Genomic DNA, 13016 nt, shown 5'->3' on the forward strand with positions numbered 1-13016 from the left:
CAAAGGGCTTGACTTCAGCTTGTGTGCTGCACCCCTTACCCGAGTATGTGCCCTTAATTTCTGAGAGGCAGGAGGGAAGTCCAACAAAGTCCAGAGGTTTCTGGAGGTCAGACACTAGGGGAGTTCAGCAGAACTCCAGAGGTTCAAGGAAGCCCAGAGTAAGACTGCTGTGGACAAGTTTGGAGTAGAAATGGAACAGAGGTAAACTACCCTAAGGTAGAGCTGGAGACACACTGGTCTAGATATAATATTACCTCTGAATTTATGACTTTCTCTTGTAGGGCTCATGACTTTGTCAGATCTTAACCATTTTACATGATCAGACCACCAGTGGAATTGCTGGATTTAGTACTACATTACCACAAGCAACTGGTCACATCAATACCAGTTGAAAAATACCAGTCACAATGGTCTAGATATCACATATGCTCTGAATTTGTGACTTTCTCTTGTTGTAAGGCTTATAAAATTGTAAAATCTTAACCATTTTACATGGTCAGACCACTGGTGGAATCACCAGATTGAGTACTACATTACCACAAGCAACCGGTCACATAAATCCTGGTTACCATGGTCTAGACATGATTTATCCTCTGAATCTGTGACTTTCTTTTGTAATGCCCATAACTTTGTCAGATCTTAACCATTTTACATGGTCAGACCACTGGTGGAATCGCTGGATTGAGTGCTATGTTACCACAAGCAACTGGTTACATAACTACCGGTCACAATGGTCTAGATATCACATATGCTCTGAATTTGTGACTTTCTCTTGTTGTAAGGCTCATAACATTGTCAAATATTAACCATTTTACATGGTCAGACCACCGGTGGAATCACCGGATTGAGTGCTATGCTACCACAAGCAACTGGTCACATAACTACCGGTTGAAAAATCCCGGTCACAATGGTCTAGATATCATATATCCTCTGACTTTGTGACTTTTTCTTGTAGCACTCATAACTTTGTCAAGTCTTGACCATTTTACATGATCAGACCACCAGTGGAACCACCGGATTGAGTGCTATGTTACCACAAGCAACTGGTCACATAACTTCCGGTTGAAAAATCCCGGTCACAATGGTCTAGATATCATATATCCTCTGCCAGTGAATTTGTGACTTTTTCTTGTAGCACTCATAACTTTGTCAAATATTAACCATTTTACATGATCAGACCACCGGTGAAATCACCGGATTGAGTACTGTTACTAGAAACAACAGGTCATATAAATACTGGTCACAATGGTCTAGACATGATATATCCTCTGAAATTGTCACTTTCTCTTGTTGTAAGGCTCATAACTTTGTCAAATCTTAACCATTTTACATGGTCAGACCACCGGTGGAATCACCAGATTGAGTGCTATGTTACCACAAGCAACCGGTCACATAAATACCGGTCAAAAAATACCGGTTGCAATGGTCTAGATACAATACATCATAATATTCTCTAAATTTATGGCTTTCTCTTGTAGGGCTCATAACTTTGTCAAATCTTAACCATTTTACATGATCAGACCACCAGTGGAATCGCCGGATTGAGTGCTATGTTACCACAAGCAACCGGTTACATAAATACTGGTTGTTGTTGCACCCCATAATACCAGCCCACCTGTCTCCATTGCACCCTATCATGCCGGCCCACCTATCTTCATTGCACCCCATATCACCGGCCCACTCATCTTCATTACACCCCATATCACCAGCCCACCCATCTCCATTGTGCCCTATAATGCCGGCCCACCCGTCTTCATTGCACCCCATATCACTGGCCCACTCATCTTCATTGCACCCCATATCACCGGCCAGCTCGTCTTCATTGCACCCCATATCACCAGCTGACTCGTCTTCATTGCACCCAATAACGTCGGCCAACTCGTCCTCATTGCACCTCCTTTACCGGCCCACCCGTCTCCATTGCACCTGCTATACCGGCCCACCCATCTCCATTGCACCTGCTATACCGGCCCACTCGTCTTAATTGCACCTTATTTACCAGCCCACCCATCTCCATTGCACCTGCTATACCGGCCCACTCGTCTCAATTGCACCCTATTCTCCGGCCCCCTCGTCTTCATTGCACCTTATGTACCAGCCCACTTGTCTCCATTGCACCTCATTTACCGGCCCACTCGTCTCCATCACACCCCAGTTCCCCAGCCCACTCGTCTATATTGCACTCCATTCCTCCGGCCCACTCATCTATCACACACTGGATTCACTACTACTATTCATAATTTCCTATATAGTACATTGCTATACTACCATCTATACTATATACACCCGGCCCATCTGTTTACCTCGGACACTCCACCCCCTTGGCCCACTCGTCTAACACGGTACAATTATTGCCATGGGCTGGCACCAGGTGACCTGTCTCTATTGGTACATTGTCACGCCTGGCTGCCCGTCTGAGACGGGTAAATTCACTGAAGGGGCTCAATGTTTGCCCTCCTATTCAGCATCACTCATTCAGGTGCTAATTAATAATAAAGTAGACCCATACTGTTTATACCCCCGCACGACAGGGACAATGAAACGTGCATTATTGGGCTATGAATGTTGCAATGTTGCCGTATACCCTATGTAGTGCCAATATTACAGGTTTAACTTGTATTCACTTATATGGTTTTATGTCCGATAGTGCAACAAGGCAAATCAAGGTGTTATTCGGCAGGATGCCCCCTTACAGTAGCAGCCAGTGCCAGGGGATGCAAAGTATAACGAATATATTGATAAACAATTTGTATTGGATGACTATGTTACTGATATAACTCAGGTACTACATTTGTGCTACATAAGCATGTAAGAACCTCATCAGCTCTTTGGTCAACAGGTACGACAGATAAACTATGCGCAAGGTTGAAAATGAATAGGTAGATCAAAGGAACACTGCATGAACCTGATACCCAGTGACAACAAAGATCGCTTGCAAGTGCCTCACACTTGCACTGCGAGGCGAATGATGGCAATGTGCCATTGGTAGGCAATCTTTGTGGCGAGGATTGGACTGATGGTGGGCAAGCTTGCCAGACAATGGCGGACCGGTGGAGGTCAAACCACAGTGACATTTGCAGTGTCGGAGATGTGGTGGGGGGTGGCCCCCTTTCTGATAGTGACGTCCCACATAAAGGTATCATACCCCAACAGGACAATAATTTGATTCAAAAAAAAAACTTACCAGACGTACCTTGTCCAGGATCATGCCATAAATGTAGTGGATCATTCCGGACCTGTACTAGCTTATTAAGAAATCTAGCATTCACTTAAGCATGACAGGCATAGAGAGTGGTGACCACAGCAAAGACCAGATATATATTGACTAGTATGGCTACCTGATCCGTGGTGAGACCGCCACTGAGTACGGCAGGCTGCTTCCTCCAGAGTCTGCAGTATCGACACGGGTAAGCGCACCCTCTGGTCCGACCACAGACAATTGGAGAGCTCTGTTGCAGAGGGGGAGCCACACACTCGCATAGATTGGTTGGTCACATTGCGAACATAAAGGTAGTGCATGACTGCTTTTGTGAAGCAGAAATAGGTGTACTAAGTAGATTGGCCACCGTCAGCATTTACTATTGGAACATGGTGCCAGTTCGTGGGGGTCGCTGCTGCTGCTGCAGATTCCACATATCTGACATGGTACTATGAATTTTTTCAACTTCAGAGAACAGGAATAGCACTTGCGGAAAACAAAAGCGGGATATCAATGGGCTAGTATATACAGTTCATGAAAAACCATTATGTATGACACTGTGAAATTGCAGAACATGGCTGAGAAAAGGCCAATACGAGGCAAAAATGGAAGGGACGGGCATTGATCCCATCACCAAGAGGGACATGCATTCTTCTTGCCATATTCATAATTGGACTCGCTCAGAGAGTAGGTCTGCACAAGCCGCCATACATGTCCCCAGGCCTGTATTACATGTAGCGAGAACAGGAGGTACTGAAGGAAGGGCCACTCTGAATGTAAATCCGGCAGCCCCATAACAAGAAACAGCGTGGCCATTGCATCCTAGTCAAGAATTTGAGTCAGCCGTGCACAATGGCATGCTTGTTGACCTCACCTGTTTGACAGCTGGCATACTCAATGGGACCTGTGACTGCATGGGCGGCAACAGCAGTAAGGAGGACGGCGATAGATTTCAGGTTCATCTTGCGAATAAACGATGGTCAATGGTAGTACTCAACTGAATGATATAGTTGGTACCAAAGACACATCGGGGTAATCAATATTTAGCAGAGGTTTACATGTTGTACTAAATGTGAAGAAAATATTTGGAGTTTGAACTGACATAAAAATGGGCATATAACTTCAAATTTAGTCAGTGTTGTATGCGAAATCCAAAATATGAAATATCCACAGCTATTTTTCCACTGATTATATGTCAACACAAATAAGAAGTATAATCAGATTTTCAGCGTCTGCTTGAATTTTAAATTTAATTATCACGTAAAACTTCAGATGAAACTTGAAGTTTCATCTCCTTGCCACTGTTTTAAGTTTTGTCCAACAATTAGATGTCATCAAAATTTTGAAGTTTACGCCAGCGACAAGATGTGATGACAAAACTTGAAGTTTTGTCATTCAACAGAATGAATTGCCCAATCGTTGCCCACTCATTGCTTAATTGTCACCCGCTCATCACCTGCAGCATGCAGCACAAAATGGTGATCATCTATGATAAGTTGACCCCTGAGATCAATCTATTACTCAATCGTAGCCTGGTCGTGTCCTGACAACTAACATATGCAAGGACAGAATCAATGCAATAGGAGTGTAGCACGTTCTCATAATCATACTATAATACATATGCGATACAACAGCACAACTATGACTCGGTCCAAACTAGATAATCTTGTCAGTATCAATGAGGCAGTTTGGTTAATAACTCTTACCAGGTGCTCTAGTCATGAAATCATAACACGCCGCCAAAACATTTTGCATCATCTTGGTTGTGCCAGGGTTAAATTTGAGGGAGCGCTTCCACTGCGTGGAGGTCATTGGACCATTGGCGTCATCGGTGCACGAAAGTTGCTCGTGAGAAACTCCTTCTCTGATATTGCCAAGACGGGTTTGGAACCAATCTTCACAACGAGCAGACCAAAAACCGATGTTCAAGCCCGATGCATTCCAAGCATGCGGCCGAGGCCACCAGGATGATACTACTACATCCGTGCCCTGAGCTAGAAAGCGCGAGTATTAATATTGCTACAATTGATCAATCTGTGTAAAGGAAGGCTTACCCTGGTGCATGTAGTATGTCCCGCACATAAAATCGATTTCTTCTTCCAACAACCCATCGTCATAGTAAGTCTGATCATTGCTGCACAATAGGAGACCAAATGGAACAGCTTCGGGTGAGATACCATCAAGGACAGATGGGAGATGGTTGAAACCGAGGCTGTGCAAAGCCAACCGCCATATGAGTCCCCTGTGCAGAAAAGCAGCCCTTGCTCAGGGACGGTTCATAAAGTCGTGATGTAGCTGCTCGTATACAACGTAATCCGTGTATATCGCGCGGAAGGGGAATTGTCGGTGTCCCAAGGTGTAGGTACAAAGCTCAGTAGGGGGGCGCCGCAAGTTGGGCACAACGGTCATATGCTGCAGGGTCCTAAATGCTATACCTCCTTGAAGGAGAGCAAGCACGATCTCCTGCATGTTTGAACCCCAGTTACGTCGCAGGCACATCACCACGGTAATGGGGTCGGGAACAGCCAATGTCCAGACAACATGATTTGGGGATTGGCAGGGCTCAATTATAAAGAACTGATGTTGTGATAGCTGGGCATAAGAAACTCAGATATGCACATGCGAGATTTGTAGAGACGGATTGGGTCCTAAATCCCAAACATCAGGCAGTATTAGGCTGCCTGAGTCAGACTGCTTGAAGTTTACCAAAAGCGCGATGAAGTTCGTAATGCTTTGGCATTGCGGCTCTGCGATCAAACCTGTTTCAGCTGTCAAATCGCTGACTAGCTTCTGAGTATGTTCCCATTGCATCTTCCTAGTCCATTCTTGGATCCGTGTTGATACATTCAGAGGAGGCAAGACAGCTGCCATGGTTCAATATCCAAAATGGTAATGTAAGATAGGGATGAGTCCTTCAATACTCGCGTGTCTCGATGCAAGCGAAACCTCATTGCCGAAGTATTTGTATATGTCCTGCAAGAAACTGGAAGGAGTAGGAGGTGGAAGTACAGGGGGAGCGACTATAGGAAGTGGAGGCATGATGTCATTGTTATCTTCCCGATCATCACCGTCAGGGATGCTAGTTGGGTTGAGGGCGCGACATAAGTCCCACTGGTTAGAAAAGGGATCAAAGATTCTAGTTTCCTTGTTGTAGTTTCCCCAGATTTCCTCTACGCAAGCCTTTGTGATGGGGTGGCGCAACAGGAATCCATCCTCATCCTCGTCATCATCATGGGGTCGCCATTTGAACACCTGAATTGTGCTAGACCTCCCAGGCATGTGATGATTTATTGCCGAACACTCATGACCTAGACATGCCTGCCGTTGAGAGGGTGATTCCTTCATCTCCTTCTCCTTGTTCCGCATGGCCCAGCGGGCAAAGAACACCTTGAAATCTTCACCACACTTCTGACTGCTATTTTTTGGGGGGAGCGGAAAATGGGAGAGGTCGGGCTGCGATTGAACAATGGACGATGGTGCCGGATCATCTGACTGAGTGCCCCACGGATTGTTCGACTGAGTGCCCCACAGATCATTCGATTGAGTTCCCCACAGATCATCATTAGACGGATTATCATCATGCCTAACTCCCCAAGTATTATCGTCCTGAGTGCCCCATCCTGACTGGACGCCCCACTGAGTCTGAGTTGCTGCAGCAATATCTGTTGTTGAAGGCAGGTATTTTTTTCCAGGTCTTATCATGTACCATATTAGATAGGCCAATACACCCAGATTGGGATTTTGAAGCTTTCAAACATGGTCACATCTCTGTCCCAACCCAGACCGTGGGCACCATTGATAATCATGCCAGTGCGCTGTGGGTGAGGAAAATAGACTCTGTGTGAATCAGAAGTCTAACAAGGGTGCGAGGCTTATACTCGTCCCGAGGGGATTGCTACTGGGTAGCGAGTCCACAAATAAGTGCGAGGAAACAAAGACTAGACTCTGTCTAGCGACCCGAAGGGTTCCGGTGTGGGTACAACAAGTGCAGCGGAGAGAAGTCAATCTACTACACAGTTGGGTCTTTGCTGCCTACTGCCTCACTTGAGAGCAAGCACGTTCGACCCTAAAGGGGATTGCTACTGGGGAGTACTAGTCTCTGTCTAAACAACCCTAATCAACCCTCCCGCAGGTAGGATGAGGATCCGCAAAAATGCGGAACAAGCAGAACAAGCGGAACTCGCACAGAACAAGCGGAACCCGAGCGGAACTCAAGTGGAATGGAAAGGAATGAAACAGAACTCAAACAGATAAAGCGCGGAACGTACTGATTCGTTGGAACTCGCAGGCGAAGTCGAAGGAAGTATATCACAAGGTTAGATTGATAGTGGGCATAAGTCAAAGCGATCCTCTAGTAAGGTGAAGGAAAAGTGGGAAGGTAAAAGATGGGATTCGATAAAATACCCCCAAGCCCTGAGTACCACTACTTAAAGGGAAGATTATTTTTAAGGAACACTGAGGTACAGGTAGTAAGTCTCTCAGGAAGCGGAAGTAAAGGCAGGCAGTGCACATGGGCGCAATACTCCGGAATAGGGGTCCATGCCATAAGGGCATGTGTCAGTTTGATCCGGATAACGTTAGGAACAGCGGGAAGAGGGATACAGCGTACCAATGGACCTGGAAGGATGGGGACAGGACATGCGAAGGTTGTCTGACGATGCGCAGGAATATTGGATAGTGCGGGCGGGTTCCGAAGGATGCGCGGGAATGCGGAACCCATCGGACGATGCACAGGAAATGCAGAATGTGCGGAATATGTGGAACTGATGTGAGATGATGTGGAAAGGACGGGGTTTTACACCTACAGTGGGGGAATTCCCCACATTGGTGAGCCATGCCTTTGGCGCTTGTGCTGCACGTTCAATATCTCCAGGAGTACAAAATGATGCCCTACACTACCGCAACTCTCATCCACTTAAATCTTCCATCTGAGATTGATAACCTCTCAACTTGACGCTTGGTCAAACCTGCAAGCCATTCCTCATTATACAATGCTTTAGGCAACCCATCCCCTTCTTTTTTGGATGTCGTTGGATTCCCAGCTGAGCATATCCGTTTCATCGGCTTTGAACCTTGGGGGGTGAAGATATCATCGTCCATGATCCTTTGGTGATCAATAATATCCAATTCCCATTCGATCGCACGGCGCCAAGTCATGTTCTTGACACAAAGAACCGTTTCAATATCATTTTCCACGTCGCTCTCCTCCGAACTCATGCCGTCTTCTCCCAACGTCCCGACTAGTTGCTGAAGCCACTGCCAGGCTGGGAGGTCTTCCTCATTCTCATCAGTCTTGTACTTAACGAGATGGTGTTAGGTACCATGCCGGCTCAAGAGGCAGAGGGGTCAGGGCTTGGCTTCGGCTCTTGTGCTGCGCCCTTAGCCGAGTATGTGCCCCGAATTTGGAGTGGGTCCGATGTTGTCCAACGGTAGGACAAGTGGTCCGCTTGGGTCCGCTTTGGGGGTCAGGGAGTAAGAGCTGCTAGCGGCGGACTGACTAGGAGTGGAGCAGAGAAGGTGGGGAACGATGCGGAGGGTGGATAGGAACTAGGGAGATATTTTGATAGGAGTGGAGATGTCGGAGGATAATGCAGAGGATAGGGAAAGGGGTGATAGGAGGATATTGATAGGGGCGGGGTGATAAGGGAAAGACTTAGAGCACGGCTCTAAGATGGAGCGGAGGGTCGGAGGGTCAGAGGTGACAACAAGTTGAGACTTGTGTCCAGAGGAGGCAAGGTCCTACTGAGAATCCTCACAGGATATAACTGCGAGAAGACAAGTAATATTAAGACTAAGGAAAAATATCTAAGTACATGATATGTTATATACTTCTATGTATGAGGCAGTGACCAGGATAACTATGTAGTAAAGCTATGTACCAAGGATATCATTTGTAAGTACTTTACATAGGAAAGACATAAGTCGGGGTGGATATCAATATGTACGCGTCGGATCAGTGATCGAGCGGTAATAGGAATTACCGGTGATCCGGAAGTAATGGTCTAAGTACCGAAAAGGAAAGCATATATCTAAAAGGGGAAAGAGGTCCAGTTGAATGGAGATGTTATGGAAGGGGACCAGTTGAGCGGTCGAGCAGAGCGGATACAAATGATGATCAGGCAGAGCGGAGGATGAATGAAGCGGAGGGGGTCAGAAAGCGGAGTGGATATTGATATTAGGGCGGTCAGATCAGGTATATGACAGATGGTCAAGAACCTTGACTCTGCGAAGATATTTCTGAGAAGGCATCAGTACCAGATTAGTATGGAGTTCATGAACATACATTTTTCCGACACGTTGTTTGATGAGTTGCTTTCAATGTCTCATCTTTCTTAGAGATCAGCCTCTGCTCCACCTCTGCAAGAGTCTCCAATCCACCCTTTGCGGTAACCTTGGGTTGTGCAGCCGTCCACACTGTACGCAGGCGTTTGTAACAATCTTGAAGAACTTCCCTCATATACACCTCTGACCTTCAGAATGACCAGCTCTCTTGGTCACCCCTTCTCCGCAATTCTTCAAGCAGCAAGCCAATGACTTTATTGTTCCAGGGGCTTTTGGACCCACATTTGAGATCAAAGGCAAGATCTTTGTAATCGGGACCTGGGCCGTCTTCATATTCATACGAGTAGACATCCTCACGACTAGCTGCCTGATGGAGTATGAAATCGGTGTCTTGAGAAATGTTGAAAATGTCTTTGAAGAGACACCGCACTTCGCCCTATACATCACTGTAAGTCGCAGCTTCCGTACCACCTTTTGACTTGCCAAAAAGAAGTCTCTTTCATAGCTTTTCTCGGCCACCTTCTCTTGCTGGAGTTCTTTTTCCTCCATCTTTCTCTGCTGGGGACTGTGCTTCTTGATAACTGGAAATTCTTTGTCGATTAGAACACGTCTCAGTGCGGCTTCTACACCTCTTGCAATTGCGTCTTCCATTGTGGTAGAAGGAGGTGTGTCGTGTTGTAGATGTGGTGGTGTGTCTTGTTTGGACGAGTGTTCTTGAGGTACTTCCTCTTCGTCCACCTACTATCGTGTAAGTTTAAATCACAGTCCACAGCATCAGATGCTTACCTCTGCTACTAGTGATACAAGGCGAACCCTGTGCGATATTCTGTGAGTTTTCTTTATCCTCTTAATCGCATTAAGGCATGAGGTACCTGATTGTGGTTTTGCGGACGGAGACAATGGTTGTCCCACATCTCTCAGCATATTGGGGTTATTATCCATTTCTGTGACCTTGTCTTAAAACCTGTGACACCTGGAAAATCTCCATTCCATCTTGGCCAGCTCGCTCTCTTTTTCTGCCTGGTGAGTATTTCAGTATATTTTCCATTTCTTTCGAAACATGTTCTCGCCTTCAACTTGAGCACTTCTTGCTGTAACCTCCGGTCCATCTCAGCAAATGTTGCATTCTCGCGCTCTTGAGACTGTTTATTGTTATCAACTGTTTTCCTGTTGAATCATTCACGTCACCTCTTCATTTGTCTTTCTCTTCAACTCTTCCTCATGTTGGATCGGTTTTTCATTCAGCTCTGCTTCTTGCCGTGCCCGTTCTTGTGCCAAGTAGTCGCGAGCGTCCTCTTGGATTTTCTGCATAGCGGCCTTTATTGCCTCATGATTACCCTGGCCGAGTGCTTCGCAAGTTTCTTTAATATGTTCTTCAAGTTGCTGCTGCTGGACACGGGTCCTCTGTCATGGTCATAAGTGTACATCTGGTGGTCACACGCTGCAGAAGGAATTACTCTGATTTCGTCATGGGCCTTTGCTAGTTGCTGTTTCATGTCGTTTATGTTGCACACATGTTCTACTTGTTGATTTTCCACCTCCTACAGCGCCCACAGGTCAGATATTGGTGATGTCCAGTGAGATACTACGGACCGTTCTCATATTGTTGATCAGTTCCTTTTGACTGTACACGGTGGTGCGTAATGTCTCTGAGTAGTCAACTTCTTTGATGCGACACTTGTCAGGTAGTACCTGGATAAAAGTAAGTCCAACATTAACATTCATTCATGTAACCTAAACATACCGGATTGGTGACTCGCTTTTCCCTCTTGTCGAGCGGAGCTGTTGGGGGCTGGCCTGTGACATCATCCAAGTCCATCTGGGAGGTCTCCCTCTTGCCCAACCGAGTCATCCAAGTTGATGGCTGGCCTGTGACATCATTGAAGCGCTCTTCAAGGTTCATCTGGGAGGCCTCTCCCGATACCTAGAACAGACACTGAGCCCGGCATGATTCTCATTCGCTCGATGAATATAGACATACTATGCTAGCCATCGTACATTGCAGTGTGTCAAACTGGGATGTGGTCTGACTCTCATCGTATTCCATATTGTTGTCTTCGTCAAATAAGTAAGTATCAGTGGCTGTTTGTATGTCCTCCTGCTCAATGTGAATATGGCGCTGTGTTTCTGACATGGCAATGGAAGTCAGCGTCATCAATGTTTGACCTCTGGGCTCAGCATGGATCCTACTTATACATGGCCACCATTATTGTGTCTAGATTTTATTATTCTAATAACATTGTTGCATGATCCCCACTTTTCGGTCACTGGTGTTTCACCTTGACGACGTTGCATTATTCGTTTTTCAGGGCCTTCTGTGATAGGGCTGTCGTTTCGGGTGTTCCACCTTGGTAGGTAATTGTCATAAACGCAAATTAAATGACCAAGTCTAAATACACAAAAGAGTTCAAAAATGCCTATGCGCAGGCAAGGTATTTATGGAATTGCATTTATTGTTCTGGTCCCTGCATTTCGCGAAACAAATAAAGACAATAGAAATGGTGATTGGTTCGTTTATCTGTTCTTCGGGATGTCTGCACTCTGCACGGGGTACACTCAGTTCAAAGTAAGTACTAAAAACTACTATAAGATTGCCCACTTTCATTGCCCACTCTAGTCTTTCGCCACTCACTTTCAAGTTTACTGTTCACTGTCCACTCCTTGTACTTAGCGCTGGTCGCCTAGACTCATCACCTAATTTCATTTGTCATTCCTGTGCTGCAATGGTCAATACTCGCATTTATATCTTCCCCACATCATCTGTAAGTCATAATCTCGCTTCTCTCTTGATTTTTGCTGACATCTACACGAAGACTGCTGAACTTCATTTGTGGTGTAGGCTATATTCTTCATCATGGAGTAAACCTTGCCAGGTCACTATGTTGACACAATGCTCTGATCACTCACGCAGTGGGAAGCGCTTTCCTGTTCCCAAGAGCCTTCTGGATTGTGCAACTGTGCAGCCTTACGTGCATAACTGTTTTGTCACCTTGCATGAAGGAAGACACATATATCAGTTTTGTGGTTTTTTCAAGTGGCACTGCCGTCTGAGAGCCAACCCACTTCTCAGCAGCATCGACCATATATTCCGAGGTGATGCAGTTGTTATGAGGATTGGGGCTGGCGCCAGCTCTGTTGTGAACATGCGAGGCAGGGATAATTCGCTCGCAGATTTCATCATGCATTGGTAAGCATCACTGGATGTTGATTCCTTGATTCCTCGTTGATCTAGAATCCATCAGTTTTACACGAAGTATCAGACATCATCCTCAAGCAAAGCTCCCATGTAGTCTCACCATCGTGAAGCCCTTGAGCACTCGGATCAACCACTGGCTGGCTGCACAGCGAGGTAGTTTGATTTGAAGTAATATATAATGATTTGTATGTAATACATTATGAAGTTCGCTGTGATGGCGCCGTTCTTGTCACATGCATCGTGAGCGCTGGACAGGATAGTGCTAGGGAAGGGACAGATGTGACAGTACAGACCATCGCACCATCGCACCAGGGGAAGAAGGGAAAATAAGCTTAATTA

The 13016-nt window shown here is 46.0% G+C and overlaps 6 protein-coding genes across 6 annotated transcripts; 1 reads left to right on the top strand and 5 right to left on the bottom strand.

Moving 5' to 3' along the window:
* Positions 1-3595: 3595 nt before the first annotated feature.
* On the bottom strand, positions 3596-4222 carry EDB91DRAFT_248283 (uncharacterized protein). The gene is made up of 2 exons (XM_041326588.1): positions 4074-4222; positions 3596-4021 (listed from the first exon to the last, which is right to left on the bottom strand). Exons 1-2 carry the CDS (start codon positions 4159-4161, stop codon positions 3864-3866), a joined length of 246 nt encoding a protein of 81 aa, XP_041169262.1. The 5' UTR covers positions 4162-4222; the 3' UTR covers positions 3596-3863.
* Positions 4223-4891: 669 nt separating this feature from the next.
* EDB91DRAFT_1064424 (uncharacterized protein) lies at positions 4892-5461 on the bottom strand (the record flags this gene model as incomplete). The annotated part of the gene is made up of 2 exons (XM_041314699.1): positions 4892-5193; positions 5254-5461. Coding segments are annotated over 2 exons (510 nt in total), but the record flags the coding sequence as incomplete, so codon positions are not given.
* A 612-nt stretch (positions 5462-6073) lies between these two features.
* EDB91DRAFT_1256542 (uncharacterized protein) lies at positions 6074-6901 on the bottom strand (the record flags this gene model as incomplete). The annotated part of the gene is made up of 1 exon (XM_041324178.1): positions 6074-6901. One exon carries the CDS (start codon positions 6899-6901, stop codon positions 6074-6076), a length of 828 nt encoding a protein of 275 aa, XP_041169264.1.
* A 2770-nt stretch (positions 6902-9671) lies between these two features.
* EDB91DRAFT_1088468 (uncharacterized protein) lies at positions 9672-10423 on the bottom strand (the record flags this gene model as incomplete). The annotated part of the gene is made up of 3 exons (XM_041316443.1): positions 9672-9848; positions 9950-10219; positions 10268-10423. The coding sequence occupies 3 exons, from the start codon at positions 10421-10423 to the stop codon at positions 9672-9674; spliced, it is 603 nt and encodes a 200-aa protein (XP_041169265.1).
* A 237-nt stretch (positions 10424-10660) lies between these two features.
* EDB91DRAFT_1088469 (uncharacterized protein) lies at positions 10661-11615 on the bottom strand (the record flags this gene model as incomplete). The annotated part of the gene is made up of 5 exons (XM_041316444.1): positions 10661-10885; positions 10939-11022; positions 11075-11173; positions 11226-11405; positions 11463-11615. The coding sequence occupies 5 exons, from the start codon at positions 11613-11615 to the stop codon at positions 10661-10663; spliced, it is 741 nt and encodes a 246-aa protein (XP_041169266.1).
* A 589-nt stretch (positions 11616-12204) lies between these two features.
* On the top strand, positions 12205-12672 carry EDB91DRAFT_1064438 (uncharacterized protein; the record flags this gene model as incomplete). The annotated part of the gene is made up of 1 exon (XM_041314701.1): positions 12205-12672. The coding sequence occupies one exon, from the start codon at positions 12205-12207 to the stop codon at positions 12670-12672; it is 468 nt and encodes a 155-aa protein (XP_041169267.1).
* Positions 12673-13016: the final 344 nt, after the last annotated feature.

Source organism: Suillus paluster (assembly GCF_016628075.1).
Source record: "Suillus paluster strain FC165 chromosome Unknown EDB91scaffold_199, whole genome shotgun sequence".
NCBI lineage: Eukaryota > Fungi > Basidiomycota > Agaricomycetes > Boletales > Suillaceae > Suillus > Suillus paluster.

Coding starts and splice junctions, on each gene's coding strand:
- EDB91DRAFT_248283 (XM_041326588.1), bottom strand. CDS start 4,161: ATGAACCTGAAATCTATCGCCGTCCTCCTTACTGCTGTTGCCGCCCAT. Junction 4,022..4,073: donor GTATGCCAGCTGTCAAACAG/GTGAGGTCAACA, acceptor ATTCTTGACTAG/GATGCAATGGCCACGCTGTT.